Source organism: Bubalus kerabau, chromosome 2 (assembly GCF_029407905.1).
Source record: "Bubalus kerabau isolate K-KA32 ecotype Philippines breed swamp buffalo chromosome 2, PCC_UOA_SB_1v2, whole genome shotgun sequence".
Classification (NCBI taxonomy): Eukaryota; Metazoa; Chordata; class Mammalia; order Artiodactyla; family Bovidae; genus Bubalus; species Bubalus kerabau.
In genome coordinates this window covers 203436033-203463512 of record NC_073625.1, presented here as the reverse complement: position 1 = coordinate 203463512, position 27480 = coordinate 203436033, and the positions used below count along the sequence as shown (strand labels likewise).

At 43.8% G+C, this 27480-nt stretch overlaps 1 protein-coding gene across 1 annotated transcript in view; it reads left to right on the top strand.

The window, feature by feature from the left end:
- Positions 1 to 27480, top strand: part of EFHB (EF-hand domain family member B) — a 64256-nt gene that overhangs the window by 11873 nt on the left and 24903 nt on the right. The window contains exons 2-6 of the mRNA XM_055570029.1: positions 4841 to 4903; positions 6137 to 6280; positions 7285 to 7465; positions 9804 to 9914; positions 16093 to 16222. Of these exons, the coding sequence (XP_055426004.1) occupies positions 4841 to 4903; positions 6137 to 6280; positions 7285 to 7465; positions 9804 to 9914; positions 16093 to 16222 (629 nt within the window). The remainder of the gene's footprint in view (positions 1 to 4840; positions 4904 to 6136; positions 6281 to 7284; positions 7466 to 9803; positions 9915 to 16092; positions 16223 to 27480) is intronic.

The window sequence follows — 27480 nt, the reverse complement described above, 5'->3', positions numbered from 1 at the left end:
AATATAAGGTATTTGGATAGTCTAAATAAACATTTAGCAGAGGATTGGAGGATGCAGTCAAAGACATCTCCTAGACATGAAAGCAAATGCCCTGGAGGCAAAAGGGAGAGACTCAAAGTGGATCATTGTCCCATTTCTCAGGTTGGGGGGTCACTAGTACCAGCTGAGCACCCCCCCCCCAAGACTTTAGAGCTGGGGAGGAGAACTTAAGGTGGCCATCACAGCTGCTCCTGTTTTTTAGTCTGTTTTTGGCTGCCCCGGGTCTCCGTGGCTGCACGAAGGCGTTCTCTGCTGCAGTGAGCGGGGCTGCTCTCTGGCCGTGGTGCAGCTCCTTGCCGGGAGCACGGGCCCTGGGCGTGTGGCTGCGCAGCTGAGGTGCCCGGCTCCACCGCTCCAAGGCGCCTGGGATCTTCCTGAGCCAGGGCTCCAATCTGTGTCTCTGGCATTGGCAGGTGGATTAGCAAACACGGAACCACCAGGGAAGTTCCTGCTCCTGTGTTCTGGCCTGGTTCTGCATACACTTGAGGCTCATTTTTATTTCTAGTGCTCTTGTAGCTGTTTCCCTTCTATTTGACATTGTTTATAGACTTTTTGATAACCCCTCATTGCTTTCTTTTGCTTAATAAAGCAATACATATTAAAATATTGAGAAAACAACACAGAAGAAAATAAAAGCACGTGTAAGTTCAGCACTGCAGCCATGAAATGAAGACACTTGCTCCTTAAAAGGAAAGCTATGACAAATCTAGACAGTGTATTAAAAAACAGAGACCTCACTTTGCTGACAAAGGTCTGTCTAGTCAAAGCTACGGTTTTTCCAGTGGTCATGTATGGATGTGAGAGTTGGACCATAAAGAAGGCTGAGCACCAAAGAAAGCACCGAAAGCACCAAATACTTTCGAATTTTGGTGTTGGAGAAGACTCTTGAGAGTCCCTTGGACTGCAAGGAGATCCAACCAGTCCATCCTAAAGGAGATCAGTCCTGAATAATTATTGGAAAGACTGGTGCTGAAACTGAAACTCCAATATTTTTGCCACCTGATGCGAAGAATTGATCCATTGGAAACGACCCTGATGGTGGGAAAGATTGAAAGCAAAAGGGGAAGGGACGACAGAGGATGAGGTGGTTAGATAGCATCACCAACTCAATGGACATGAGTTGGAGCAAACTCCGGGAGATCATGAAGGACAGAGGAGCCTGGTGTGCTGCAGTCCACGGGGGTCATGAGATCAGACATGACTGAGTGACTCAACAACAACAACAACAAAGGTCACCACTCAGAAATGGCAATCACAGCTCACAACTTGTTGTCTCTGCATTATGTGCGTATTGCCAACAGAGATGTGAGTCTGTGAATTTGTACAAAACAAATTTATATCTCTGTTTTAAATTCATGTTGTCTCATGAGCATTTAAAATGGTTTATATACATGGTTATATACATGGAATGGTTTAAACCATTCCATGATAGCATATCATTTGAAAGTAACATATTTTATTTAACCATTTGCCTATTGTTGCATATTTAGCAGTTTACCTATACAGTTAAGACAGAAGCTCATTTTGTTTGTCTCTTACTGTACCACATGAGAAATTACACAACAGATTTTCACCAAACTTGGGGAGCATGTTTGGGATTCGCTCAAATACACAGATTCAAAATGTAGGCTATGAAGAAAAGAGTATATTCATGTCTTGGAACTTGACAGAGAAACGATAGGGAAGGGAAAATAATTTTCCTTCTACCTTTCTGAGTTCTAGGCTAGAACCTTCTGTGATGAAAGACATTAACAAGAGAAAGACAAACATGTTTATTAACATGTATGCCTCATGTGTACACAGGAAAACTGAGTAAGCCCAAGATGGCTCAGGCCACCACTTTAAGTACCATTTAGCTAAGACAAAAAAAAGATGTTAACAGAGAACTATTTCAGTATCCTGTGATAAAGCATAATGGAAAAGAATATTTTAATATATATATATAACAGTAATTTTGCTGTACAGCAGAAATTAACACAACATTGTAAATCAACTATACTTCAATTTAAAAAAAAAGCTCATGTAACTATGAGAAAAACAAAAAAAGAATTGGTGCAAAAAGAAGGCCAGCTGTGGCAGGTTACCAGGGAAAGTGTGGTAAGCAAGGGGAAGGTTTATTCCACAGTTTACACTGGTATCTTCTCCATTGATAAGAGTTTCTGGACATTTAGATTCAAACTTCTCTTCCTCATACAGGGGAGGAGACATGTTTACAGTGATGTCTTTTGTAAAATTCATGCAATCCTTACAAAAGGGCAACTTCTACTCCATTTTCAGAGCTTCTCTCATGTCTGCTATTTATTAAAGTGATTGGTTCAATATAATCCTTATGCCAAAGAGGCATATTTGGGGGTGGCGAGTTCTGCATCCTTCATACCTCAAGCTGATGAGCGGTCATCCTTGAGAACAACTGAAATAAGAAGAGCTCTGTGACTGGAGGAGATGGACACATGTATTATGACGCCTCCACAGGCGGGAATCAGATATGATGGCCTCCATCTTTGTGCCCCTGATCAAATGACCTGAGGACATCCAAACCTGATTATAGCCACTGATTTGGAGTCAAACTGCTTTCCAAGTGGGCAGCTCTGGGAGGAATATCAAGGGTATTTCTGTCCAATAAAATGTTTGCATGATGGAAACCTGGAATATCTGCTGTCAAACACTCGAAGGGAAGTGGATGAGGGACAAGCAGACTCAGGCCATGGACGGATGGACCTGTCAGTCCAGCCGTCCTTCCTTCTGTCTCTCTAATCGTCTGTCATCTGGACAGTAGCTGCCCTGGGTATCCCCAGCTTTATGAAGTAATCTTTCCATTAAATATTTAAAAGAATGGTTGGCACTTATGTAACATGTATTGTAAGAGAAACTTTATGTTCCCTGATACTGCTGGGATTTCTTATAATTCCCAGCTGAATTAAAAAATTACTTGTATCTCAAAATTAAAGGAAATGGAAAAGGTCACATATGTCTCCTCTCTCTTTCCCACCCTCTTCAGCTCGAGTTAGAGCACAGTCCCTCTCCCTTTTCACACAGGACTCTTCTACCTTTGTGCAGTTATAAGTAGAATTTACTCCAGGTCTGGCATTAAGGCTGGGCTGCGTGTCACTGGCCAGTTCTCATCCTGGGTCCCTGGCTCTGACCTCACTGTTTCATCTTTCCCTCCACTCACTTTTTGCTCAATTTTTCTTTTCTTTCTTCCTATTTTATTTTATTTTTTGTGCCATACCATGCAGCATGAAGGATCTTAGTGTCCCAACAAGGGATCACACTTGTGCCCCTGCGTTGGGAGCACAGAGCCCTGACCAGTGGACCATCAGGCAAGTCTCCTCTCAATCTGACTAGTCATCTCCCTTAACCCTTCCTTAGTCTGTCCCATCAGGAGCTCCTGCTTGCTTTGTTGTTGTTGCTTTAGTCGCTCAGGTGTGTCCAACACTTTTGCAACCCCACAGACTGTAGCCTGCAAGGCAAGAGTACTGGAGTGGGTTGCCATTTCTTTCTCCAGGGGTTCTTCCTGACCCAGGGATAGAATCTGCCTCTGCTGCATTGGCAGGCAAATTCTTAACCACTGAGCCAGGAGGGAAGCCCCATTCTTTGGCAAAGCAGTTAAATTCTCTGTCTGAGCATGTCTGTGGGCACCCTCTTTTACACTCAGATGTCATCAAGATACTCTCTTAATCTTGTTGGTTCTCCCTCTAAGAGGAATTCTGCAGTTAACGTTCATCTTCATAAAAAACTCCCACCTATTCATCTGTATCCATCTGTCTATGTTGTCACCCAGCCATCCCTCATTTATCTAATCAGTCTACTCCTGTACAGTCATCCCTCCACCCAACTCTCAGCCTCTCTGCTTTTCACCTATTCTTCCCAGCCGCCTCCAGAAACCTAGAACACTCTTACGGGAAGTTTCTTTCTCTCGGTTTTTTAAAGAGAAACTTATGCTTTGCAAAAATAGCTATCAGCTGCCTTGACATGATAAAGGGGAAATAGATACGAGATGCATGGCTGGGAACGAGCAATTATAATCTTTGCTTGGGCAAGAGAAGGACAGATAAGACCCAGATTAGAAATAAGTGAACAAAGCCAAGTGAGGTTAGGACCATTCATAGAAGGAGCTTGGCCAGGGGGGACACGTTCCCATATATCAAAAGCTAGGGTGTTGGCGGAAATATACCCGTAATGCAAACACACGCATGCACACTCAGAAATGCTTATCGTTTGTGTTTAGCTTGAATTCAGTCACAGTCCCTCTGTACTGATGATAATAAAGTGAAAGTGAAGTCGCTCAGTCGTGTCCGACTCTTTGCGATCCCATGGACTGTAGCCTACCAGGCTCCTCCGTCCATGGGATTTTTCCAGGCAAGAGTACTGGAGTGGGTTGCCATTTCCTTCCCCAAGGGATTTTCCTGAGCCAGGGACTGAACCCAGGTCTCCTGCATTGCAGGCAGACGGTTTACGCTCTGAGGCACCAGGGAAGCCTGTGATGATAGGACAGCTGATACTTAACCTGTGAACTGTGGCAAGGTATTTCTGAGAGTGGAGTCCCTTAGCAGGTTGCAGAGTTCAGAAACTGCAAAAAAAAAAAAAAAAAAAAAAAGGTAAACTCAAAATATACGTAGCACCTAATGTTTGTATTATACCTTAGGATGGTTTTAGATCTGATATTTGTTTTTCCTGTTTTTCTGTTTGTGTTAAGTAGTTGAAGTGTTAGAAGCGTTGGCCAAATTGGAAATACATTGCTTTCTTCAAAACACCCTCCCTGTACCTTCACAATGACTGATTACTTCTCTTCTCTCCTTAGGCAGGGAAAGTTCTTCCGATTGGATACAGAGCTGCAAACTGCTTGACAGAAAGATTTCCCAGGGTGAGTGTTTTCAACATGCATTTGTGTGAATCTAAGATAAACAACATTCAACATTCCTTATGAGAGTTGCATAACTTTAATGTGGTCCATTTGGATTTTTTTTTTTTTTTACTAGAAGACCTTCTGTTGAGTGTGAATGAGGAAATGAAAATCCCAGGCTTACGATTTCCAGCTCTACGAAAACTACTAGAGTTTTCCATTTATTTAGATTGGAAATAGTCTTTTATGGTCGGAGAAGGCAATGGCACCCCACTCCAGTACTCTTGCCTGGAAAATCCCAGGGATGGAGGAGCCTGGTGGGCTGCAGTCCATGGGGTCGCTAAGAGTCGGACACGACTGAGCGACTTCACTTTCACTTTTCACTTTCATGCATTGGAGAAGGAAATGGCAACCCACGCCAGTGTTCTTGCCTGGAGAATCCCAGGGATGGGGGAGCCTGGTGGGCTGCCGTCTACGGGGTCACACAGAGTCGGACACGACTGAAGCGACTTAGCAGCAGCAGCAGTCTTTTATGGTATTCTTCCTAACTTAAATACTTCCTGGTTGTTTTCTAAATATGACTTATTTTTATTGGAGTATAGCTGATTTATGATGTTCTGTTAGTTTTAGGAATACAGCAAAGTGAATCATTTATATATATATACACCTATATCCACTCTTTCTTAGGTTCTTTTCCCATGAAGGTAGAGTTCCCTGTGCTATACAGTAGGTTCTTACTGGTTACCTATTTCATATATAGCAGTGTGTATACATTAATCCCAAACTCCTAATTTATCCTCCACCTCCTTTCCGCTTTGGTAACCATAATTCTACATCTGTGACTCTATTTCTGCTTTGTAGATAAGTTCATTTTATCATTTTTTTAGATTTCAGATATAAGGCATATCATGAGATCTGTCTTTTTCTGTCTGACTTACTTCACTCAGTGTGATAATCTGGTGTGATATTTTCTAGATGTAAGGCATATCATGATATCTGTCTTTCTCTGACTTACTCAGTGTGACAATTTCCAGGTCTATCCATGCTGCTGCAGCTAAATATAACTTTAAAAATATGCTGTTTATTTCCATTAAACAACTTTCAAGATGCTTTATTATTGGGTGCTGGAGCTCCCCAGGTACTTGTTATACTCATGTAATGAAAGATGTTCCTTGATTGGTATAGATCAGTCTTGCTGATATCAATCAACTGTATTTGATGATTCATTCTATTTTCTTCTCTCACTGTTGACAGCTAATGACCCCACCTGAGGCAAAAAAATTTTTCAACTTCAGATATCCACCCGCTGGAGCCGAAAGAGTATTTTACGGCAGAGCAAATGATCCTCAGATCGCACCTTCCTTGACACACGGAATAAGATCGAAAATTTCGATACCGGTAACTTCTTCTCTGTTTTTCCCTGTATGTTCTTCACTTCCAAGGGGGACAATGCATAAATGAAGTGTTAGTGAAATCATCACTTCCAACCTCCTTCCCACTCTTAATGAAAAAATCCAAGCAGCAGTAGGCAAGACAGTGAGTGCGGGAAAGTCAACGGCGTAAGCTCCAGACTTCGTATTGTCCCCTTGGATGATACAAGCTGAGCCACACTTCATTTTCCCACGGTCAAAAGGGGTGGGCTTCCCTGATAGCTCAGCCGGTAAAGAATCCGCCTGCAATGCAGGAGGCCCCAGTTCGATTCCTGGGTCAGGAAGATCCCCTGGAGAAGGCCTAGGCTACCCACTCCAGTATTCTTGGCTTCCCTGGTGGCTCAGCTGGTAAAGAATCTGCCTACAATATGGGAGACCTGGGTTCGATCCCTGGGTTGGGAAGATCCCCTGGAGAAGGGAAAGGCTACCCACCCAGTGTTCTGGCCTGGAGAATCCCAGTCCAGAGTCGGACACGACTGAGCACTAACACGTGCACTTTCGTGGTGAAGAGAGGTGCTCTCAAGGTTCAGTAAAGCGTGGCGAGGACAGAGGCTGGGTGCCGCTGCTGGAGACCTCAGCGCGCTGGTGCGTGCGCTGTGTGCACGCGGGGTCTCCGTGTTATCTGCTCCGGACTGAACGGACAGACCCTGGGCAGAAGGCCGGCTCTTGCACCTGCAGGGAGCCTGTGGGGCTCTCGTGGCTCTTGTGCTCGTCATTCCCACTCCTCTGGAATATTCGAGCTGCGGAACCAAGGAGCTGCCCTCATAAACACTTTAGCCTCAGTGAAAAGTCACGTTTTGATGCGTTTAAGCTGCACAGTCCCAGTGTGATGGTGGGTTTGAAGGTGAGCCAAGGCAACGATCATGAAATGCTTTTCCACTTTCATATTCTCTGCTCCCTGGCTGTTGAGTTTCAATGTTCAGATTTCTTTCTTTTTGGTTGTTACATCTTTGCTTTGTATGACTTCTTTAGGCAAAGGTATTGATCAACCCACAGCCTATAACAACGTTTCAACAGAAAATGAAAGATAAAAAGGAGTCAGTATATTTTAGCAATCAACGGGCACCGTTAGGAAAATCTCATGATCAGACACCAGGATTGCCTAAAGGCCTGGACATACTCAATACGACATTTGGGACGGCAATCGTCAGAGGTAGTGAAAACAATGGGTGGGATGGAGTGATAAAATGTTTTCTTAGAAAATGGGATTCAGTATCCTGTTGGGGTTTATTTAGTGCTGGTGCAGAAGATGTCAAGAATGAAAAACAGGATCATAGCAAGAAAGTTACTCTTAGACCCAGAGGCCTTCGAGTGTGTCAAGGCCGTGTGTTCAGGCCGTGAGTTCAGGGTTTGGAGAGGAGGTTCAGGGCGCAGAGCAGAGATGGTGCAGATACAGGAAACAGACTCAGGAACGCCGATGCTGGGACCAGCTGTGAGGGCTGCCATCCTTCCTCCTGGGCACCTACTGATGGGTTTTATTTCCACCAAGGCCTCTGATATGCTCGTAACTCTCAACTCTTTTTTAAAATTTTCTTTTTAAATTGAAGAACAGTTGATGTACAAATGTTCTGTTGATTCCTGCTGTACAGCAAGCTGATTCGGTTGTGCATGTATATACATTCTTTTTTGTGTTCTTTTCCATTGTGGTTTACCCCAGGAGCTTGGATATAGCTGCCTGTGCCATGCGACAGGACTCTGTTCCTTATCCACCCTGTTGTAGCAGCTGGCATCTGCTAATCCGAAACTCCCAACGCTTCCCTCCCCCAGACCCCTCACCCTTGTCTGTTCCCTAGGTCTGTGTATAACTCTCAACTCCTTATGAAACTTGGTTTCATACCATAGACCACAGAACAGATAAGTTTGCTGAATGCTGCGTACAACACTCATTCATACCAGTCCACGCTGTGTACCTGCTTCCTAAGCGAACAGGCAGTGTCAGGGCAGACTCCTCTCTTATCTGGAGAGGGGGTGGCGCATGTATTTCCACAGCCGTCTCTCCTCTGCCTCCCTGCCTCTTGTCCCTTGGGTACTTCCTGTAAACCCTCTCACTCTCTGCCTTTTTAGGTCCCTTACCCTCCCCTCCAGATATCATTACAGGGGACCTCAAACTCTGTCTTTTTAGCATCCTGCTGAGAGAGGTGCTTCTCTCTTTGTCTTTCTGCACCTGCTGAGGCTTTGCTCCAGGAACCTTATCTTTCTTACCAAAAGGTCCATTAGGATGTTTTTTCGTTCACATAGTAGTATCTGTTCTGGAGATAAATTATGCCTTTGTCTTTGAAGGCAAAATCTGCAGTCGTACTTTATTATCACATATAAAGTTAAAATTTGTTAATATTTGAAATATTAAAAATGTATTTTAGAAGCGGTAATTTAAAGATGAATAAAAAAGCTGTGTGTAATAAATATATCAGTAGTTTCCAAAATAACTCTATGGTATTGATTTCAATTTTTCAGTAAATTTACAACTTTAGAAACAATAAAAAAAAAACAAAAGATGTAAAATATCTTTTTTCCTTTTAAATAGGTTAAAAATTGTATTTAAGCAGACAGAACATTACGGAATTACAGTACTTATATCATAACTGCTATCTAGGATTAGTTCATTTAATATGAAAAGTAGTCACTTATGTATGTAGTAAAAGGAATGCTCCAGAACACGTGTATGTGCATTAATAGGTGTAATGGTTCCTACATCAAAAGAGAAGTACTGCTTTACAGGATTATTCTGAGCAGGACCACCTTCCAATATTCTTAACGGTTTGTTTACAGACCCGAATTCTTGGCATACAGTCCAAAAGAAAGAAAACACCTCAATATGTTGTTAGGTATAAAGAGAAAACTGCAAATGGAATTATATTTAAAAATCATTCCAGGAAACAATAAAGACAAAATAATTCGCTGTATATAAAGCCAGGAACTACCAGTCCTGGGAAAGCAGCTATTCAACAAAGACCTCCTAGCTCTAGGTTTGGGGCCAGAAGGAAGGAGAGTTTCTTCCCAATGCCAGTGATTTCCCTGGCACCTTGGGCCAGTTCAAAGATGGATATTCACAGCTACAGATTCAGGATGCGCGCTGTAGTCTATAGCTGCCCAAATCTGCATCAAGGCATCCCCACAGGGCACCAGGGCTTATGAAGCTGATTTGTGATTCAAATTTGCCTAGATCATCTTGGAAGTCTGGAGCAAACTAAAACAAAAATTATCCTGTGATTCTCAAAATTGGGAAATTAATTGGGCTTGGCATGTGGCTCAGGACGACCAAAGTGGTTAACATTCTTCAGAACCCTAGGGAGGGAGCCTGTTCCAGTGGGGGTCCCTGAGTCCGTAAGGCCTGGGCTGCGCCCGTCTCGGCATCAGTCTCCGCGCGCTGGTTCCCCGCCCGTGTAGCTTATGCACTCAGCACGCCTAGTTTGTCATGTGCTCTAGTCAATTTAAATGTTACAAAGAGATGAAAAGTAGCTTAAAACTGATTTCATTCATTCTTTCTTCAGAAATGTCCGCTAGAGATATGGTGAATCCACCGAAACCCTATAAAGAGGTATTTGAAGAAGCGCAGGCAGGCCACAATCTGTATGTTGTATCTCACAACGATTATTTTGTGGGTAAGTTTCCTCCGGTGTAAAACAGAAGATGGCACTCAGACTTGTGAAGAGGGAGACGATGAGGCTAAAGATGGAATGCCTGCTTGTGCTGTAGAATAATTCTAGGAATGCATGCTAAGTCGCTTCAGTCCTGTCTGACTCTGTGTGACCCTATGGACTGGGGCCTGCCAAGCTCCTCTCTCTGTCCATGGAGATTCTCCAGGCTAGAAGATCAGAGTGAGAGGCCATGCACTCCTCCAGGGGATCTTCCGACCCAAGGATTGAACCCGCGTCTCCTTTTGTCTCCTGAATCGGCAGGCGGGTTCTTTACCGCTAGCAACATCTGGGAAGCCCAACTTATAAGCTTACAAACACTGATAGCTGGGCACATATACCCTTTTAATATGTATGAAAGTATATATCATTAAAACAACGAAAAGAAGCAGTGAAGATGAAATGTTATGTAGTCTAATCCTGTGTGAGTGGATTTAGGCTTAAAAGAATACCATTCTTATTCAAATATCAAGATTATTCTAAGTGCTTCACTTTATATGAGGAATATTAGTTACTGGTCAAGTGCAGAAATTTTCAGATCATGAAGTTTAAGGCATTGCTTACCACTGATTATCTTTCAGACCTTGAATATTTTACTTATCATCATCTATTTTAAATTTCTTAAATAGGGAGGGATGATAATGTTGTGCAGATGAAGTGAGTGCCTGCAAAATACCAAGCATGGCGTCTGGAGCACAGTTAGGGCTCGGCAATACTACTGTGAGCATCAAGTGATTGTGACTAAAAGTCGCTTATTATTAGAACTGGGGCTTCCCAGGTGCGACAGTGGTAAAGAAAACCTGCCTGCCAATGCCGGAGACATAAGAGACGCGGGTTCGATCCCTGGGTCGGGAAGATCCCCTGGAGGAGGAAATGGTAACACACTCCAGTATTCTTGCCTGGGAAATCCCATGGATGGAGGAGCCTGGTGGGCCCCAGTCCACACAGTCACAAAGAGTCAGACAGGACTGAAGCGACTCAGCTTGCGTTACTAGAATATTCTAGAGCATAACCAAGAGCACTGGGTGCTTAAGTGCTGTAAGTTACAAGTTAATTCTTGACCTGTATGAGCTAAGTAGAATTTTGATCTAACAGAGGATTGAGAATTAGACTCTAATACACGTCCTGAGATCAGCCCTGGGATTTCTTTGGAGGGAATGATGCTGAAGCTGAAACTCCAGTACTTGGGCCACCTCATGTGAAGAGTTGACTCACTGGAAAAGACTCTGATGCTGGGAGGGATTGGGGGCAGGAGGAGAAGGGGATGACAGAGGATGAGCTGGCTGGATGGCATCACTGACTCGATGGACGTGAGTCTGAGTGAACTCCGGGAGTTGGTGATGGACAGGAGGCCTGGAGTGCTGCGATTCATGGGGTCGCAAAGAGTTGGACACGACTGAGCAACTGAACTGAACTGAACACGTCCTGAGAATGGAGAAGGGCATGGCAAGCCCACTCCAGTATTCTTGCCTGGGAAATCCCATGGACAGAGGAGCCTGGTGGGCTCCAGTCCAGGGGGCTGCAAAGAGAGGAACACGACTGAGCAACGGGGCACACTCTCATGTCCTGAGAGGGTGGATGGGTTGCGCCCGATTCACCAACTGGTCAACTGCCGAGGTCCAGCCCCAGCTGATCCAGGGTATTCGAAGGGGAGACGGCTTCGGGGAGTACACTGGCTTTACTTACGTATTAATTAGAAATATAAAGAGTTATAGAATAAGGATAGCTCAGTAGGAAAATTCAGTGGAGAAAAGAGGCTGAGTAGCTTGGTTTACGCGGGAAAGCAATAAAACTTCAAGACAATAAGCTTGCACCACTTACATAGGCTGCAGGCGTCCTTCTGTTCTCCAGAAGGAGAGGAGACACTGAGGCCTCCCTGGTTGGATCTTAGAAGCCCAGGCAAAGTTAGTAAGCTTGGCGGGCTCTGTGCTCCAGATGGAAAGTCAGCCAGAGTTTGAGAGAGAGAGAGAGACATGGGGAGACCACTATTTCGAGGAACTGATCCCAATTCTTTATTTTCCATGGTCTACTTTTATACACTGAGATGTTATGCAAAAGTCACGCAGGGTCAGCAGTCCTGACTTTTATTAAAGTCAGGTGCTTCATACAAATGTATACAGAGGTCTTAGGGGTGTTACATCATCTTCGGGCCAGGTGGGCCTGCTGACAATTTATGACCCTCTCCTTGTGACAGACGTCAGTCAACCAGAACACTTATTTCTCCAGGGGTGATTATTTTTGAAACATACGCCACCTTCCAAAGGTACCAGATAAAGTTACATTCCTATAGGGTGAGGGTGTAGTGGGTTTTAATTAAGGAAAGAATTTGCTTAGCCTAAGGTCCAACGTGATTAATATCAAAGGTTAATACTTATTTCTTCTATATAATCATTAATGTGTATAAGGGCAGGGGATGTGGAGACTTAGCAGTAAACATTGGCTGAACAAATGAAAAACCCTTCACCAATACAATTTCTAATCAGCCCACTATACTTATACGAATAGTTTTCTAACTTCTCTAAAGAACCTGTTTTTAGAAGGTTTAAAGCATCTCGTGCCTCTCACGGTTGGGAGGCTGTGAGCAATCACATGTGGCCGGACAAGCCTGTCAGGCAGGCTAGAGAACCTTCAGAGGAGTTTGTAGGTTAAAACACTCCTGTCACACCCAGGAATTATTATTAACTGGAGTTCTAAGTTAACTTCTTCTCCGAAAGAGGTGGTGGGGGACAGCCCCCCGTAAAGTCAGAGATGTAGGTGAGAGCACAAAGTAGTAAAGTAGGCAGACTCTGGTTTTGGGGGGTAGATGCTTGAGAATTTACAGGGGGACTCCTGAGGCTCAATCCCGCCTTTGCATATGTCGAGCCTCTTTCCTTGTGACCTTTGCCACGGGTGGAGGTCCTCACGCCGGCTCCCTGCAGTCAACCTTAGTTAGAAGCGAGACTCGCCCTTCAGGGCAGTAGGGGCCCCCCTCTCTGTCTTACTTTTCTCCCCACGGCCCTTGGATCCTCTTCCTCTTGAACCTCCCTGACAGCCGGGCTGTCTCCCAGGCCCTCTGCTCCATGCGCAGCTTCTCTTGGTCTCTGCGGGTCGTTACATGGACCCCGGGCCCCGGGTGGGCTCCGTCTTCACTGTGCTCCAGACCCCGGGCACACGTGCTCCGGACCCGGGCCCTGGGCGGGCTCCACCCTCCCGCCCCGCCCCGGCTCCTGGCCTCGAAGGCCTCTCTCCCGCCCGCTGCACCCCCGCTTCCCCGGTTCTCTCTCCTTTTCCTCCCTCTTGTCTTTTGCCTTTATTCTTCCTTCCCTCTATTTATTGTGAAAATATTTTATTGCTTTTTGGAAAAAGTTTAGCATCGATAGTACTGTCTAATCCAATGTCGTTTAATGGTTTTAAAAAGAACCGTATCAATGAATATATATAGAGACAACCTTTCAGAAGACATCTAAAATGCAGAAGATATTAAGAAGAGGTGGCAAGAATACACAGAAGAACTGTACAAAAAAGATCTTCACGATTCAGATAATCACAAAGGTGTGATCACTCACCTAGAGCCAGACATCCTGGAATGTGAAGTCAAGTGGGCCTTAAGGAAGCATCACTATGAACAAACCTAGTGGAGGTGATGGAATTCCAGTTGAGCTATTTCAAATTCTGAAAGATGATGCTGTGAAAGTGCTGCACTCAATATGCCAGCAAATTTGGAAAACTCAGCAGTGGCCACAGGACTGGAAAAGGTCAGTTTTCATTCCAGTCCCAAAGAAAGGCAATGCCAAAGAATGCTCAAACTACTGCACAATTGCACTCATCATCTCACACGCTAGTAAAGTAATGCTCAAAATTCTCCTAGCCAGGCTTCAGCAATACGTGAACCGTGAACTTCCAGATGTTCAAGCTGGTTTTAGAAAAGGCAGAGGAACCAGACATCAAATTGCCAACATCTGCTGGATCATGGGAAAAGCGAGAGAGTTCCAGAAAAACATCTATTTCTGCTTTATTGACTATGCCAAAGCCTTTGACTGTGTGGATCACAATAAACTGGGGAAAATTCTGGAAGAGATGGGAATACCAGACCACCTGCCCTGCCTCTTGAGAAACTTATATACAGGTCAGGAAGCAACAGTTAGAACTGGACATGGAACAACAGACTGGTTCCAAATAGGAAAAGGAGTTCGTCAAGGCTGTATATTGTCACCCTGCTTATTTAACTTCTATGCAGAGTACATCATGAGAAACGCTGGGCTGGAAGAAACACAAGCTGGAATCAAGATTGCTGGGAGAAATATCAATAACCTCAGAGATGCAGATGACACCACCCTTATGGCAGAAAGTGAAGAGGAACTAAAAAGCCTCGTGATGAAAGTGAAAGTGGAGAGTGAAAAAGCTGGTTTAAACTCAACATTCAGAAAATGAAGATCATGGCATCTGGTACCATCACTTCATGGGAAATAGATGGGGAAACAGTGGAAACAGTGTCAGACTATTTTTTTGGGCTCCAAAATCACTGCAGATGGTGACTGCAGCCATGAAATTAAAAGATGCTTACTCCTTGGAAGGAAAGTTATGACCAACCTAGATAGCATATTGAAAAGCAGAGACATTACTTAGCCAACAAATTTCCATCTAGTCAAGGCTATGGTTTTTCCTGTGGTCATGTATGGATGTGAGAGTTGGACTGTGAAGAGGTCTGAGTGCCGAAGAATTGATGCTTTTGAACTGTGGTGTTGGAGAAGACTCTTGAGAGTCCCTTGGATTGCAAGGAGATCCAACCAGTCCATTCTGAAGGAGATCATCCCTGGGATTTCTTTGGAAGGAATGATGCTAAAGCTGAAACTCCAGTACTTTGGCCACCTGATGCGAAGAGCTGACTCATTGGAAAAGACTCTGATGCTGGGATGGATTGGGGGCAGGAGGAGAAGGGGACGACAGAGGATGAGATGGCTGGATGGCCAAAAAATTAAAAAAAAAAAATACAGGCTACATAGAAATGTATAAAATACAAAGAAAATCTTCTAAAATCCCCAGTCACAGATGATAGTTTGATGTATGTTTTTCTTTGCCGTTCAGAGAGGAGTGTATGTGTTTATGTTGTCTTTTCAGGTCAGTTACCAATATTATATTTTTCAGTGTTATAGAAATGTATTGTTCATCTATCTTTGTGAACACGGTTCACTTCTTTAAGACTCAGCCCTAGGTTTCTGAAGCTCTGACTCTCAGAGCCCTGCTGCCCCGCTGAATCGCACCCAGCCTGCCCTCGCCCGCTGCACCCGCTGGGTGTGAGACTCCCATCCCCGCATCCTCCCCAGTGACGAGCTTTGCCAATCTTTAGTTTTTGCTCAACTGAGAGACGAATTGTGACTGCATACTATTTTGCTTCCATCATTTGGGTCACTAGTGACACTGAATAGCTTTTTCCTTATCATTTCATAAGCTTTTGTGTGCATGCATGCTCAGCCGTGTCTGACTCTTTGCAGTTCCGTGGACTGTGGCCTGCCAGGCTGCTCTGACCAGTAACCTTCTAGCTCACCTCTGGTTTCAGTCTTGCTTTCTTATCTATAAATAGAGAACTAACACCACATCATACTTGAAGAAAACACAGTATTAGATCTTAAAGACCTCCCTGCTAGGTTCTCAGCCCTCAATTACCCTTCAAATGTCTCTGCGATTAAGTGATTATAATGAAATGTGAGGGTTGTAATGCAAATCTTAGTGAGAGCAACTCTAAAGTACCAGCCTCTCGGGGCTTCCCCGGTGGTCCAGGCTAAGACTGGGGCTCCCTCTGCGGGAGGTGGGGGCGGGGAACAGGAAAGTAAGATCGACCTCTCAGATCTTGGCGGAGGGCAAAGCACCACTGGGGGCAAGACGCCCCGCAGCACTTCCCCTGAATTCTTCATTTGTATGTCGTTCTCTACATCATCTTTCTCCTTTCCGAGAATCTACTCAAGGAACTCTCGCTCCACCGTCTCCCGGCTCTCGTGGGAGAGTGCCTCTGTCGTCTGTTGGGAGTTCCTGCGCTGTTACAGTTTCCCGTGCTGTTACGGTTTCACTCTTTCTCCCACTGGCATATTCCTTGTTACTGAGAACATCATGTGCCTCTTGCATAAAGCTGTGTTGCTTAAGTCAGAAGTCTTCCCTTTTCTTTTCTTAGGAGAAGCAAAGAACCGGAAGTATGACTCGTCAAGTTTTCATAGATTTAACTTGTATGGGATCCCAACACCACATTTTAATGATGGACGAAATATGGCAAAAACTTTACACTGGCTTCATGAGCTACAAATGTAAGTATGTTGTGTCTTGGAACAAGTGTTAGATAAATGGCATATAGACTTAAAAAGTAATTAAACTTGTCTTTTTAAGGGGTAAGGCATTGACATGGTTCAAACATAAAAATAATATAAAAAGATACACAGTGATGTGTCTTCTAAACTATCCAGTTCCCCCAGAGATCACCATGATACTGGTTTTTTGTTTGTCTGTTTTTGACCATGTGGCTTGCAGGATCTTATTCCCCCACCAGGGATCGAACCCAGGCCCCTTGAGGTGGAAGCACAGAGTTCTAACCACTGGACAGGCAGGGAATTCCTTGTGTGTGATTCTGAAGTTATTTCATGCCTTTTCAGCAGATAAGAGGACTTCCCTGGTGGCTCAGACAGTAAAGCATCTGCCTACAATGCAGGAGACCCAGGTTCAATCCCTGGGTTGGGAAGATCTTCTGGAGAAGGAAGTGGCAACCCACTCCAGTATTTTTGCCTGGAGAATCCCATGGACGGAGGAGCCTGATAGGCTACAGTCCATGGGGTCGCAAAGAGTCAGACGTGACTCAGCAACTTCACTTTTAGCAGATCAGAAGACATACATGAATTTTTTTTATCTATGGGACCCACCCTACTACGTTCCTTAAAGATCGTGGACTTTCGGGTAGATTGTCTCTACAAAGACAGCATGTAATTGACATGTCATCTATCCTTCAGCTTTCTTTAGTAGTTAGGTGGGCACCTGAGCATCTGACTTAACTCTTACAAACTGTGACCTGTTTACACTTGCATTCTACACTTGACTACTTTCCTAAGATATTAAAATAAGTTTCCTTAGTTTTTCATTTCCTGTTTTATATCTAAGGCAACAAACAAAGTAAAATCCTCTATTTCCTACTGTGCTGAAAAATATCAGAGGATTGAAAATGCTGGTGTAGTGGGTTAAATAGTGGCCTTCAAAGATGTCCACGTTCTAATTCCAAGAACCTGTGACGGTTATCTTCTATGGGAAAAGGGTCCTTGTAAATGCAATTCAGTGAAAGCTCTTGAGATCATTTTGGATGATCTGTGCATGTGTGCTAAGTTGCTTTAGTCATGTCTGACTCTTTGCGTACTGCAGCCCTTCAGGCTCCTGTGTCTGTGGGATTCTCCAGGCAAGAATATTGGAGTGGGTTGCTGTGCCCTCCTCCAGGGGATCTTCCCCACCCAGGGATGGAACCTGGGTCTCTCATATCTCCTGCATTGGCAGGTAGGTTCTTAACCACTAGCACCACCTGGGAAGCCCCTGGATGATCTGGGTGGGGCCAAAATCCAGTCGCAAGTGTCCTAATAAGGGAAAGGCTGAGGGAGACCCCACGTCCAAGGTAAGAGAAACCCAAGTAAGACGGTAGGTGTTGCGAGAGGGCATCGGAGGGCAGACACACTGAAACCATAATCACAGAAAACTAGTCAATCTGATCATACGGACCACAGCCTTGTCTAACTCAATGAAACTAACCCATGCTGTGAGGGGCCACCCAAGATGGGTGGGTCATGGTGGAGAGATCTGACAGAATGTGGTCCACTGGAGAAGGGAATGGTAAACCACTTCAGTATTCTTGCCTTGAGAACCCCATGAACAGTATGAAAAGGCAAAAAGATAGGACACTGAAAGAGGAACTCCCCAGGTCGGTAAGTGCCCAATATGCTACTGGAGATCAGTGGAGAAATAACTCCAGAAAGAATGAAGGGATGGAGCCAAAGCAAAAACAATACCCAGTTGTGGATGTGACTGGTGATAGAAGCAAAGTCCAATGCTGTAAAGAGCAATATTGCATAGGAACCTGGAATGTTAGGTCCATGAATCAAGGCAAATTGGAAGTGGTCAGACAGGAGATGGCAAGAGTGAACGTTGACATTCTAGGAATCAGCAAACTAAGATGGACTGGAACGGGTGAATTTAACTCAGATGACCATTATATCTACTACTGTGGGCAGGAATCTCTTAAAAGAAATGGAGTAGCCATCATGGTCAACAAAAGAGTCTGAAATGCAGTACTTGGATGCAATCTCAAAAATGACAGAATGATCTCTGTTCGTTTCCAAGGCAAATCATTCAATATCACAGTAATCCAACTCTAGGCCCCAACCAGTAACGCTGAAGAAGCTGAAGTTGAACGGTTCTATGAAGACCTACAAGACCTTTTAGAACTAACACCCCAAAAAGATGTCCTTTTCATTATAGGGGACTGAAATGCAAAAGTAGGAAGTCAAGAAACACCTGGAGTAACAGGCAAATTTGGCCTTGGAGTATGGAATGAAGCAGGGCAAAGGCTAATGGAGTTTTGCCAAGAGAATGCACTGGTTATAACAAACACCCTCTTCCAACAACACAAGAGAAGACTCTACACATGGACATCACCAGATGGTCAATACCAAAATCAGATTGATTATATTCTTTGCAGCCAAAGATGGAGAAGCTCTATACAGTCAACAAAAACAAGACCGGGAGCTGACTGTGGCTCAGATCATGAACTCCTTATTGCCAAATTCAGACTGAAATTGAAGAAAGTAGGGAAAACCACTAGACCATTCAGGTATGGCCTAAATCAAATCCCTTATGATTATATAGTGGAAGTAAGAAATAGATTTAAGGGCCTAGATCTGATAGATAGAGTTCCTGATGAACTATGGACGGGGGTTCATGACATTGTACAGGAGACAGAGATCTAGACGATCCCCATGGAAAAGAAATGCAAAAAAGCAAAATGGCTGTCTGGGGAGGCCTTACAAATAGCTGTGAAAAGAAGAGAAGTGAAAAGCAAAGGAGAAAATTAAAGATATAAGCATCTGAATGCAGAGTTCCAAAGAATAGCAAGGAGAGATAAGAAAGCCTTCCTCGGTGATCAGTGCAAATAAATACAGGAAAATAACAGAATGGGAAAGACTAGAGATTGCTTCAAGAAAATTAGAGATGCCAAGGGAACATTTCATGCAAAGATGGGCTTGTTAAAGGACAGAAATAGTATGGACCTAACAGAAGCAGAAGATATTAAGAAGAGGTGGCAAGAATACACAGAAGAACTGTACTAAAAAGATCTTCATGACCAAGATAATCACGATGGTGTGATCACTCACCTAGAGCCAGACATCCTGGAATGCAAAGTCAAGTGGGCCTTAGAAAGCATCACTATGAACAAAGCTAGTGGAGGTGATGGAGTTCCAGTTGAGCTATTTCAAATCCTGAAAGATGATGCTGTGAAAGTGCTGCACTCAATATGCCAGCGAATTTGGAAAACTCAGCAGTGGCCACAGGACTGGAAAATGTTAGTTTTCATTCCAATCCTAAAGCAAAGCAATGCCAAAGAATGCTCAAACTACTGCAGAATTGCACTCATCTCACACGCTAGTAAAGTAATGCTCAAAATTCTCCTAGCCAGGCTTCAGCAATACGTGAACCATGAACTTCCAGATGTTCAAGCTGGTTTTAGAAAAGGCAGAGGAACCAGACATCAAATTGCCAACATCTTCTGGATCATCGAAAAAGAAGAGAGTTCCAGAAAAACATCTATTTCTGCTTTATTGACTATGCCAAAGCCTTTGACTGTGTGGATCACAATAAACTGTGGAAAATTCTGAAAGAGATAGGCATACCAGACCACCTGACCTGCCTCTTGAGAAACCTATATGCAGGTCAGGAAGCAACAGTTAGAACTGGACATGGAACAACAGACTGGTTCCAAATAGGAAAAGAGGTACGTCAAGGCTGTATATTGTCACCCTGCTTATTCAACTTCTATGCAGAGTACATCATGGGAAATGCTGGACTGGAAGAAACACAAACTGGAATCAAGATTGCTGGGAGAAATATCAAGAACCTCAGATATGCAGATGACACCACCCTTATGGCAGAAAGTGAAGAGGAACTAAAGAGCCTCTTGATGAAAGTGAAAGAGGAGAGTGAAAAAGTTGGCTTAAAGCTCAACATTCAGAAAACGAAGATCATGGCATCTGGTCCCATCACTTCATGGGAAATAGATGGGGAAACAGTGGAAACAGTGTCAGACTTTATTTTTCTGGGCTCCAAAATCACTGCAGATGGTGACTGCAGCCATGAAATTAAAAGACGCTTACTCCTTGGAAAGAAAGTTATGACCAACCTAGATAGCATATTAAAGAGCAGAGACATTACTGTCCCAACAAAGGTTCGTCTAGTCAAGGCTATGGGTTTTCCAGTAGTCATGTATGGATATGAGAGTTGGACTGTAAAGAAGGCTGAGTGCCGAAGAATTGATGCTTTTGAACTGTGTTGTTGCAGAAGACTCTTGAGAGTCCCTTGGATGGTAAGGAGATCCAAAAGGAGATCCATCCTAAAGGAGATCGGTCCTTGGTGTTCATTGGAAGGATTGATGATAAAGCTGAAACTCCAATACTTTGGCCACCTGATGCGAAGAGTTGACTCATTGGAAAAGACTCTGATGCTGGGAGGGATTGGGGGCAGGAGGAGAAGGGGACAACAGAGGATGAGATGGCTGGATGGCATCACCGACTCGATGGAGATGAGTTTGGGTGGACTCCAGGAGTTGGTGATAATCAGGGAGGCCTGGCGTGCTGCGATTCGTGGGGTTGCAAAGAGTCAGAGACGACTGATTGAGTGAACTGAACAGAGGGAGATTTAAGACAGAAGAAGAGAAGACATATGGAGGAGGACCTGATGTGAAGATGGAAGAGACGAGAATGATGTGGTGTCAAGCCAAGGAAGGTCAAAAAATGCTGGCGGCCTCCAGGTGTTGGAGGAAGCGATGAACAGGTTCTGCCCAGAGCCTTCGGGGGGCATGTGGCCTCGCTGTCACCTCGATCTCAGACTTCTGGCCTCTCGATCTGTGACAGCATACGTTTCTAGTGTTTTAAGCCACAAGCTTGTGGTCATTTGTTCTCGCAACCCCAGGAAATGAATATACTGGACCTGCATTTCTGTACATTCAGTGGTGGGAGGGGATTTGTTTTGCCCTCTGCCCTCTGTTTAAAAAACATCGTTTTTTGTTTATAACTTCTTGACTACTTTTTAGTGGCGTTTTGTTGACTTACAGTCTTGTGTTAGTTTCAGGTGTGAAGCAGGGTGAGTCCGTTACGCGTACACCCACATGTAGGTTCTTGTTTGTTTAAGATCCTTTTCCCGAATAGGTCGTTGGAGAGGGCTGAGTAGAGCTCCCTGCGCTGCAGGGCAGGTCCTTCTCGGTCCTCCAGGTTATAGGCGGTAGTGTGTGCATGTCAGTCCCACCTTTCCAGTTTACCCCCTGCTTTTCCCCTGGTGACGTTCGGTTTGTTTCCTCCATCTGCTTCCCAGGTGGCGCTAGTGGTGAAGAAAGTGAAAATGAAAGTCGCTCAGTCGTGTCAGACTCTTTTCGACCCCATGGACTATACAGTCCATGGAATTCTCCAGACCAGAGTGCTGGAGTGGGTATAGAACCTGCCTACAAATGTAGGAGACATAAGAAATGTGGGTTTGATCCCTGGATCAGGAAGATCCCCTGGAGGAGGGCATGGCAACCCGCTCCAATATTCTTGCCTGGAGAATCCCACTGAAACAGGAGGCTGCGAGCTGCTGTCCATGGGGTCACAGAGAGCCAGACACGACTGGAGCAACGTAGCTCGCAAGCTCCATCTGTGACTCCACTTCTGTTTGGTTGAGTAAGTTCATTTGTACCGTGTTTTCGAGCCTCTCTGCCCTCTTTAAAGAATACACTGCCCTCCTCCAAATTTCCACAGGCCCCGGAGGGCATACACTTGGCCTTCCCGCAGACACCCAATCCGCCTGCTCACTTGCTTGTCTGACGGCTGCGATGGCAGCTCCCAGTTCCGGAGGTGAAGTGCGGGGCGCTTCATGTGTGGTTGGTTTCATCCTGCCAGCAGCTGCAGGACGTAGGTGCGCTGTCGTTTTTAGCCTTTCCATTTTATAGATGAAGAAACTGAGGTGCAGAGAAGCTAAATCCTGTGCCCGAGGTCACGCAGGGAGGTGCCAGGGGTAGGGCTGAAACTGGCAGTGTCTCTCCAGAGGCTGCCCTTACCACTGCCCCGAGGCTGTAGGCACCGACTCTGTGATTGCAGGCCCGAAACTGGGATTCCCATTCTTCCACTCCCTTATTACTTAATATATGAGTTTCTGGCATTTGAATTATTCAAAGCAATAATGGTAAAGCACAAAGAGAAGAAATTCTTTCCTGGGTAGCCTTTCCCTTCTCCAGGGGATCTTCCCGAGCCACAGATCGAACCCTGGTCTCCTGCATGGCAGGCCTTTTATATCATCTGAAGCACCAGGGAAGCGCTTCCATATTTTATAAAAACCATAGGAGACAGTGTTTTTTTTTTTTTTTTTTTAGGATATAGAAGAGCTCCTAAAACAAACATTCATTAATTTATTACTATTAAAGTGGTTAAAACATACATAAAGGAAAACATGAAAAAATTATTTAAATACTTGACTAGATCAGTTCAGTCAGTTCAGTTCAGTCCCTCAGTCATGTCTGACTCTTTGCGACCCCATGCACTGCAGCACGCCAGGCCTCCCTGTCCATCACCAACTCCTGGAGTTTACTCAAACTCATGTCCATTGAGTCGGTGATGCCATCCAACCATCTCATCCTCTGTTGTCCCCTTCTCTTCCTACCCTCAATCTTTCCCAGCATCAGAGTCTTTCCAGTGAGTCAGTTCTTCGCATCAGGTGGGCAAAGTATTGGAGTTTCAGCTTTAGCATCAGTCCTTCCAGTGAATATTCAGGACTGATTTCCTTTAGGATGGACTGGTTGGATCTCCTTGCAGTCCAAGGGACTTCTCCAACACCACAAGAGTCTTCTCCAACACCACACTTCAAAAGCATCAATTTTTTGGCACTCAGCTTTCTTTATGGTCCAACTCTCATATCCATACATGACTACCGGAAAAAGGATAACTTTGGCTATATGGACCTTTGTCTATAAAGTAATGTCTCTACTTTGTAATATGCTGTCTAGGTTGGGCATAGCTTTTTCTTGCAAGGAGTAAGCGTCTTTTAATTTCATGGCTGCAATCACCATCTGCAGTGATTTTACAGCCCAAGAAGATAAAGTCTCTCACTGTTTCCACTGTTTCCCCATCTACTTGCCATGAAGTGATGGGACCGGATGCCATCATCTTAGTTTTTTGAATGTTGAATTTTAAGGCAGCTTTTTCACTCTCCTCTTTCACTCTCATCAAGAGGCTCTTTAGTTCTTCACTTTCTGCCATAAGGGTGGTGTCATCTGTGTATCTGAGGTTATTGATATTTCTCCCGGCCATCTTGATTCCAGCTTGTGCTTGGAGTTAAGCATATTCATTTACAGCTCATTTTTTTGTTTCTACCTTCTTCTTTTTTGTGTCATTTATTTTTAATTGAAGTATAGAAAGAAAGAAAGTGAAACCGCTGAGTCGTATCCAACTCTTTGCGACTTCATGGACTTGTAGCCCGCCAGGCTCCTCGGTCCATGGGATTCTCCAGCAAGAGAACTGGAGTGGGGCGCCAGTGCCTCCTCCAGGGGGTCTTCCTGACCCAGGGATCCAGCCTGGGTCTCCCGCACTGCTGGCAGAGGCTTTGCCGTCTGAGCCCCCGGGGAGCCCAGCTGAAGCATGGTTGGTTCACAGTGTTATCTTAGTCTCAGGTACTCAACAAAGGGACTCAGTGATACATAAATATGTGCACATATAAAATATACATTCTTTCAGACTCTTTTCCATTGTAAGTTATTAGAAGATATGGGGTATAGTTCCCTGTGCTAAACAGGGCCTACAGTATAGCATCAGGAACTATATTACCTGTTATTTTTACTGGTTACCTATTTTAAATATAGTATGTAGTATGTATATGTCAATCCCCAATTCCTCATTTATACCCCCGTTCCCCTTTGGCAACTGTTAAGCTTGTCTTCTATGTCTGTGAGTCTATTTCTATTTTGCTTAAGTCTTAATGTGCTATGCACTATTCAACGTACATTTGCCTTACTCTTAACTTTTAAGAGTTACTGGGGATATATACTTTTTAAGGGATATATTTCCTTCATAAAATTACCTGTATCTATATTCTGCTTATGACCTCTGGTCAGAAGAATCAGTTAGAATCTAGAAATGATAGACTCGTGTGTGTGTGTGTGTGTGTGTGTGACTGTGACGGGCACACAGGCTTGACTGGTGAGGGAATGCGGTGAGGTGTGTCGTGGTTACAGCTGCTGGTTCTCTGACATGCACGGCTGCTCGCAGATAGTTCCTGATTCTCCCAGCAACATGTTCTAGGCAGTGTTAGGCTGAGACGCGAGGGCTGCGTGGCTTAGAATCCTCCTTTTTGCCATCTGGCATGCTCCTAATCAAGCCCTTGGAGCTGGTTTCAGATTGTGAACTTTATACGCTCAAAATATGGCCTTCAAACTGCCTTTGATTTATTCTGACTTTCCCCCATTGTTCTTTTTCTCTCTTTTGAACTAATGGGAAGTAAATAAAGAAATAAGAGATGAATTACGTTATCATTCATCTTCTGTTTCTCCACAGTGTCATTCTTCTGCAGAAGTTTATTTAGCTCTGTATTTCTCCAGCACAGGAAATAGTTTTAAAAGCAAAAGGAGTTTAAGAATTTTAAGTTCACTGTTTTTAGTCTTAGCAGAACAATAGAGGTTTATTAATTTTAATGGTATTAAGTAGTGGTGTTGTAATTTTACAGTTCTCAAAAGAAATTCTTACTCATTTAATCACAGTGGCGGAAGTAGTGAAATTATATTACAGAAAATTAGCAAAATAAAATCGAATCACCCGTAATCCTGTCACCTTAATTCAACCTTTATTATCTTTTTCATTTATTTCTTTCTACTGTGGCTTCCTGTGTTGATTTTTGCATACCTTTTGTTTTGTTTTTGCATAACTTTAATCAGAGTGCAATTCCATTTTATATCCTGTTTTGGCTCTTAACATAAAATAATTTTATATGGCTGTGTATTCTTAATAACCAACATTTAGAATGCACACAGAGTGTGTTCTTGTTAATGTGATGTGATTAATCACCTTCCAGGACTGAACACTCAGATTCTTTTCTTTTTTTCCCCTTATAGTCAGTGAGACTACAAGCATTTTTATAAATATAATTTTTTCAGACTTTTAATTTTGTGGATTATCTCCTTATGATTGGTTTTCAGATGTGGATAAGAGGGTGAATATTTTTATGCTTTTTGAATCATATTGCCAAAATATTTCTAAAAGAATTATCATCGCTTGCACTAGCAATCTGCAAGTGTTTTGCCATACTATTTGCCAATGTTAGATATTCTTTCTTTCTCTCTCTATATATAGATATGTATTTAAATATGTACTATGTTAAACATGATATTTTGTTGTTCTTTTTATTTCTTTTGTTACTGTAGAGTATAAGTTCTCCATATATTTGCTTACTAGTTGTAAGTTGCTTATATCCTTTGGTTATTTATTTCTTTAATGCTTACTTTTCTGTTATAAATCTTAGGAGTTATATGAATGATATTAACACTTTGGTTTTGTTTACTGAAAAATTTGTGTTACCTTTAAATCAAAATTTTGTATTCTGTTACTTATCTTTATAAAGGAATATACATGATAAAAGATTGAACACATAAAGCTTTCTTTTTAGCATATACTTTCTTTTGAAATTGGATTTAGTTTTTGATGATCCAAATGATCATGGCATTTTGCATGATGTACTCTGCGTATGAGTTAAATAAGCAGGGTGACAATATAGAGAGCCTTAACAATATACAATACTCCTTTCCCAATTTGGAACCAGTCTGTTGTTCCATGTCAAGTTCTAACTGTTGCTTTTTGACCTGCATACATATTTCCCAGGAGGCAGGTCAGGTGGTCTGGTATTCCCATCTCTTTAAGAATTTTCCATAGTTTGCTGTGATCCACACAGTCAAAGGCATTTGCATAGTCAATAAAGCAGAAGCAAATATTTTTCTGGAACTCTCGTGCTTTTTCGATGATCCAACTGATGTTGGCAAATTGATCTCTGTTCCTCTGCCTTTTCTAAATCCAGCTTGAACATCTGGAAGTTCACGGTTCATGCACCGTTGAAGCCTGGCTGGGAGAATTTTGAGCATTACTTTACTAGTGTGTGAGATGAGTGCAATTGTGCGGTAGTTTGAGCATTCTTTGGCATTGCCTTGCTTTGGGATTGGAATGAAAACTGACCTTTTCCAGTCCTGTGGCCACTGCTGAGTTTTCCAAATTTGCTGACATATTGAGTGCAGCACTTTCACAGCATCATCTTTTAGGATTTGAAATAGCTCAGCTGGAATTTCATCACCTCCTCTAGCTTTGTTCATAGTGATGCTTCCTAAGGCCCACTTGTCTTCTCATTCCAGGATGTCTGGCTCTAGGTGAGTGATCGCACCATCGTGATTATCTGAATCATGAGGATCTTTTTTGTATAGTTTCTCTGTGTATTCTTGCCATCTCTTCTTAATATCTTCTTCTTCTTCTGTTAGGTCCATACCATTTCTGTCCTTTATTGAGCCCATCTTTGCGTGAAATGTTCCCTTGCTATCTCTAATTTTCCTGAAGAGATCTCAACCACAGTTTTGGCTCCGTCTCTGGGTGCTGGTGTGCACAAGGTTTGTTTGAATCCTCCAAGTGTCTCTGTTGGGTATGGGGTTTGATTCAAAACGTGATTTCACCCCTCCTACTGTCTTGCTGGGGCTTCTCATGTGCTCTTGGATGTGCGGTATCTTTTTTGCTGGGATCCAACATTCTCCTGTCAACGGTTTTTCAGCAGTGAGTTGTAATTTTGGAGTTCTCGCAGGAGATGACTGCATGTCCTTCTACTCCGCCACACCTTTCTGCTCCTTGTTTCCGGCGAGCTGGAGTTTGCTGCTCAGGTTGGACTCAGCCCGGGTTCCGCGTCTCTGGCTGGCCAGGGAGGAGCCTGCAGAGGAGCACTGGTCTGAGCGGGCGGACGTGGGGTCGGCGGGCACCAGGGAAGCAGGGCTCTGGGTTGGATCAGCGCTGCTGCGGAGGGCCGTGCTGGGCTGAAAGTGCCGCGCCAGGAGACCGAGCCGCGCACCACCTCCGACTCGCTCTCCTTCTAAAATGACCAGTTTCACTCTTCAGAGTATGGATGAAGCCAGGCTGGATGAAGCACAAGCTGGGATCAAGATTGCTGGGAGAAATATCAAGAACCTCAGATATGCAGATGACACCACCCTTATGGCAGAAAATGAAGAACTAAAGAACCTCTTGATGAAAGTGAAAGAGGAGATTGAAAAAGTTGGCTTAAG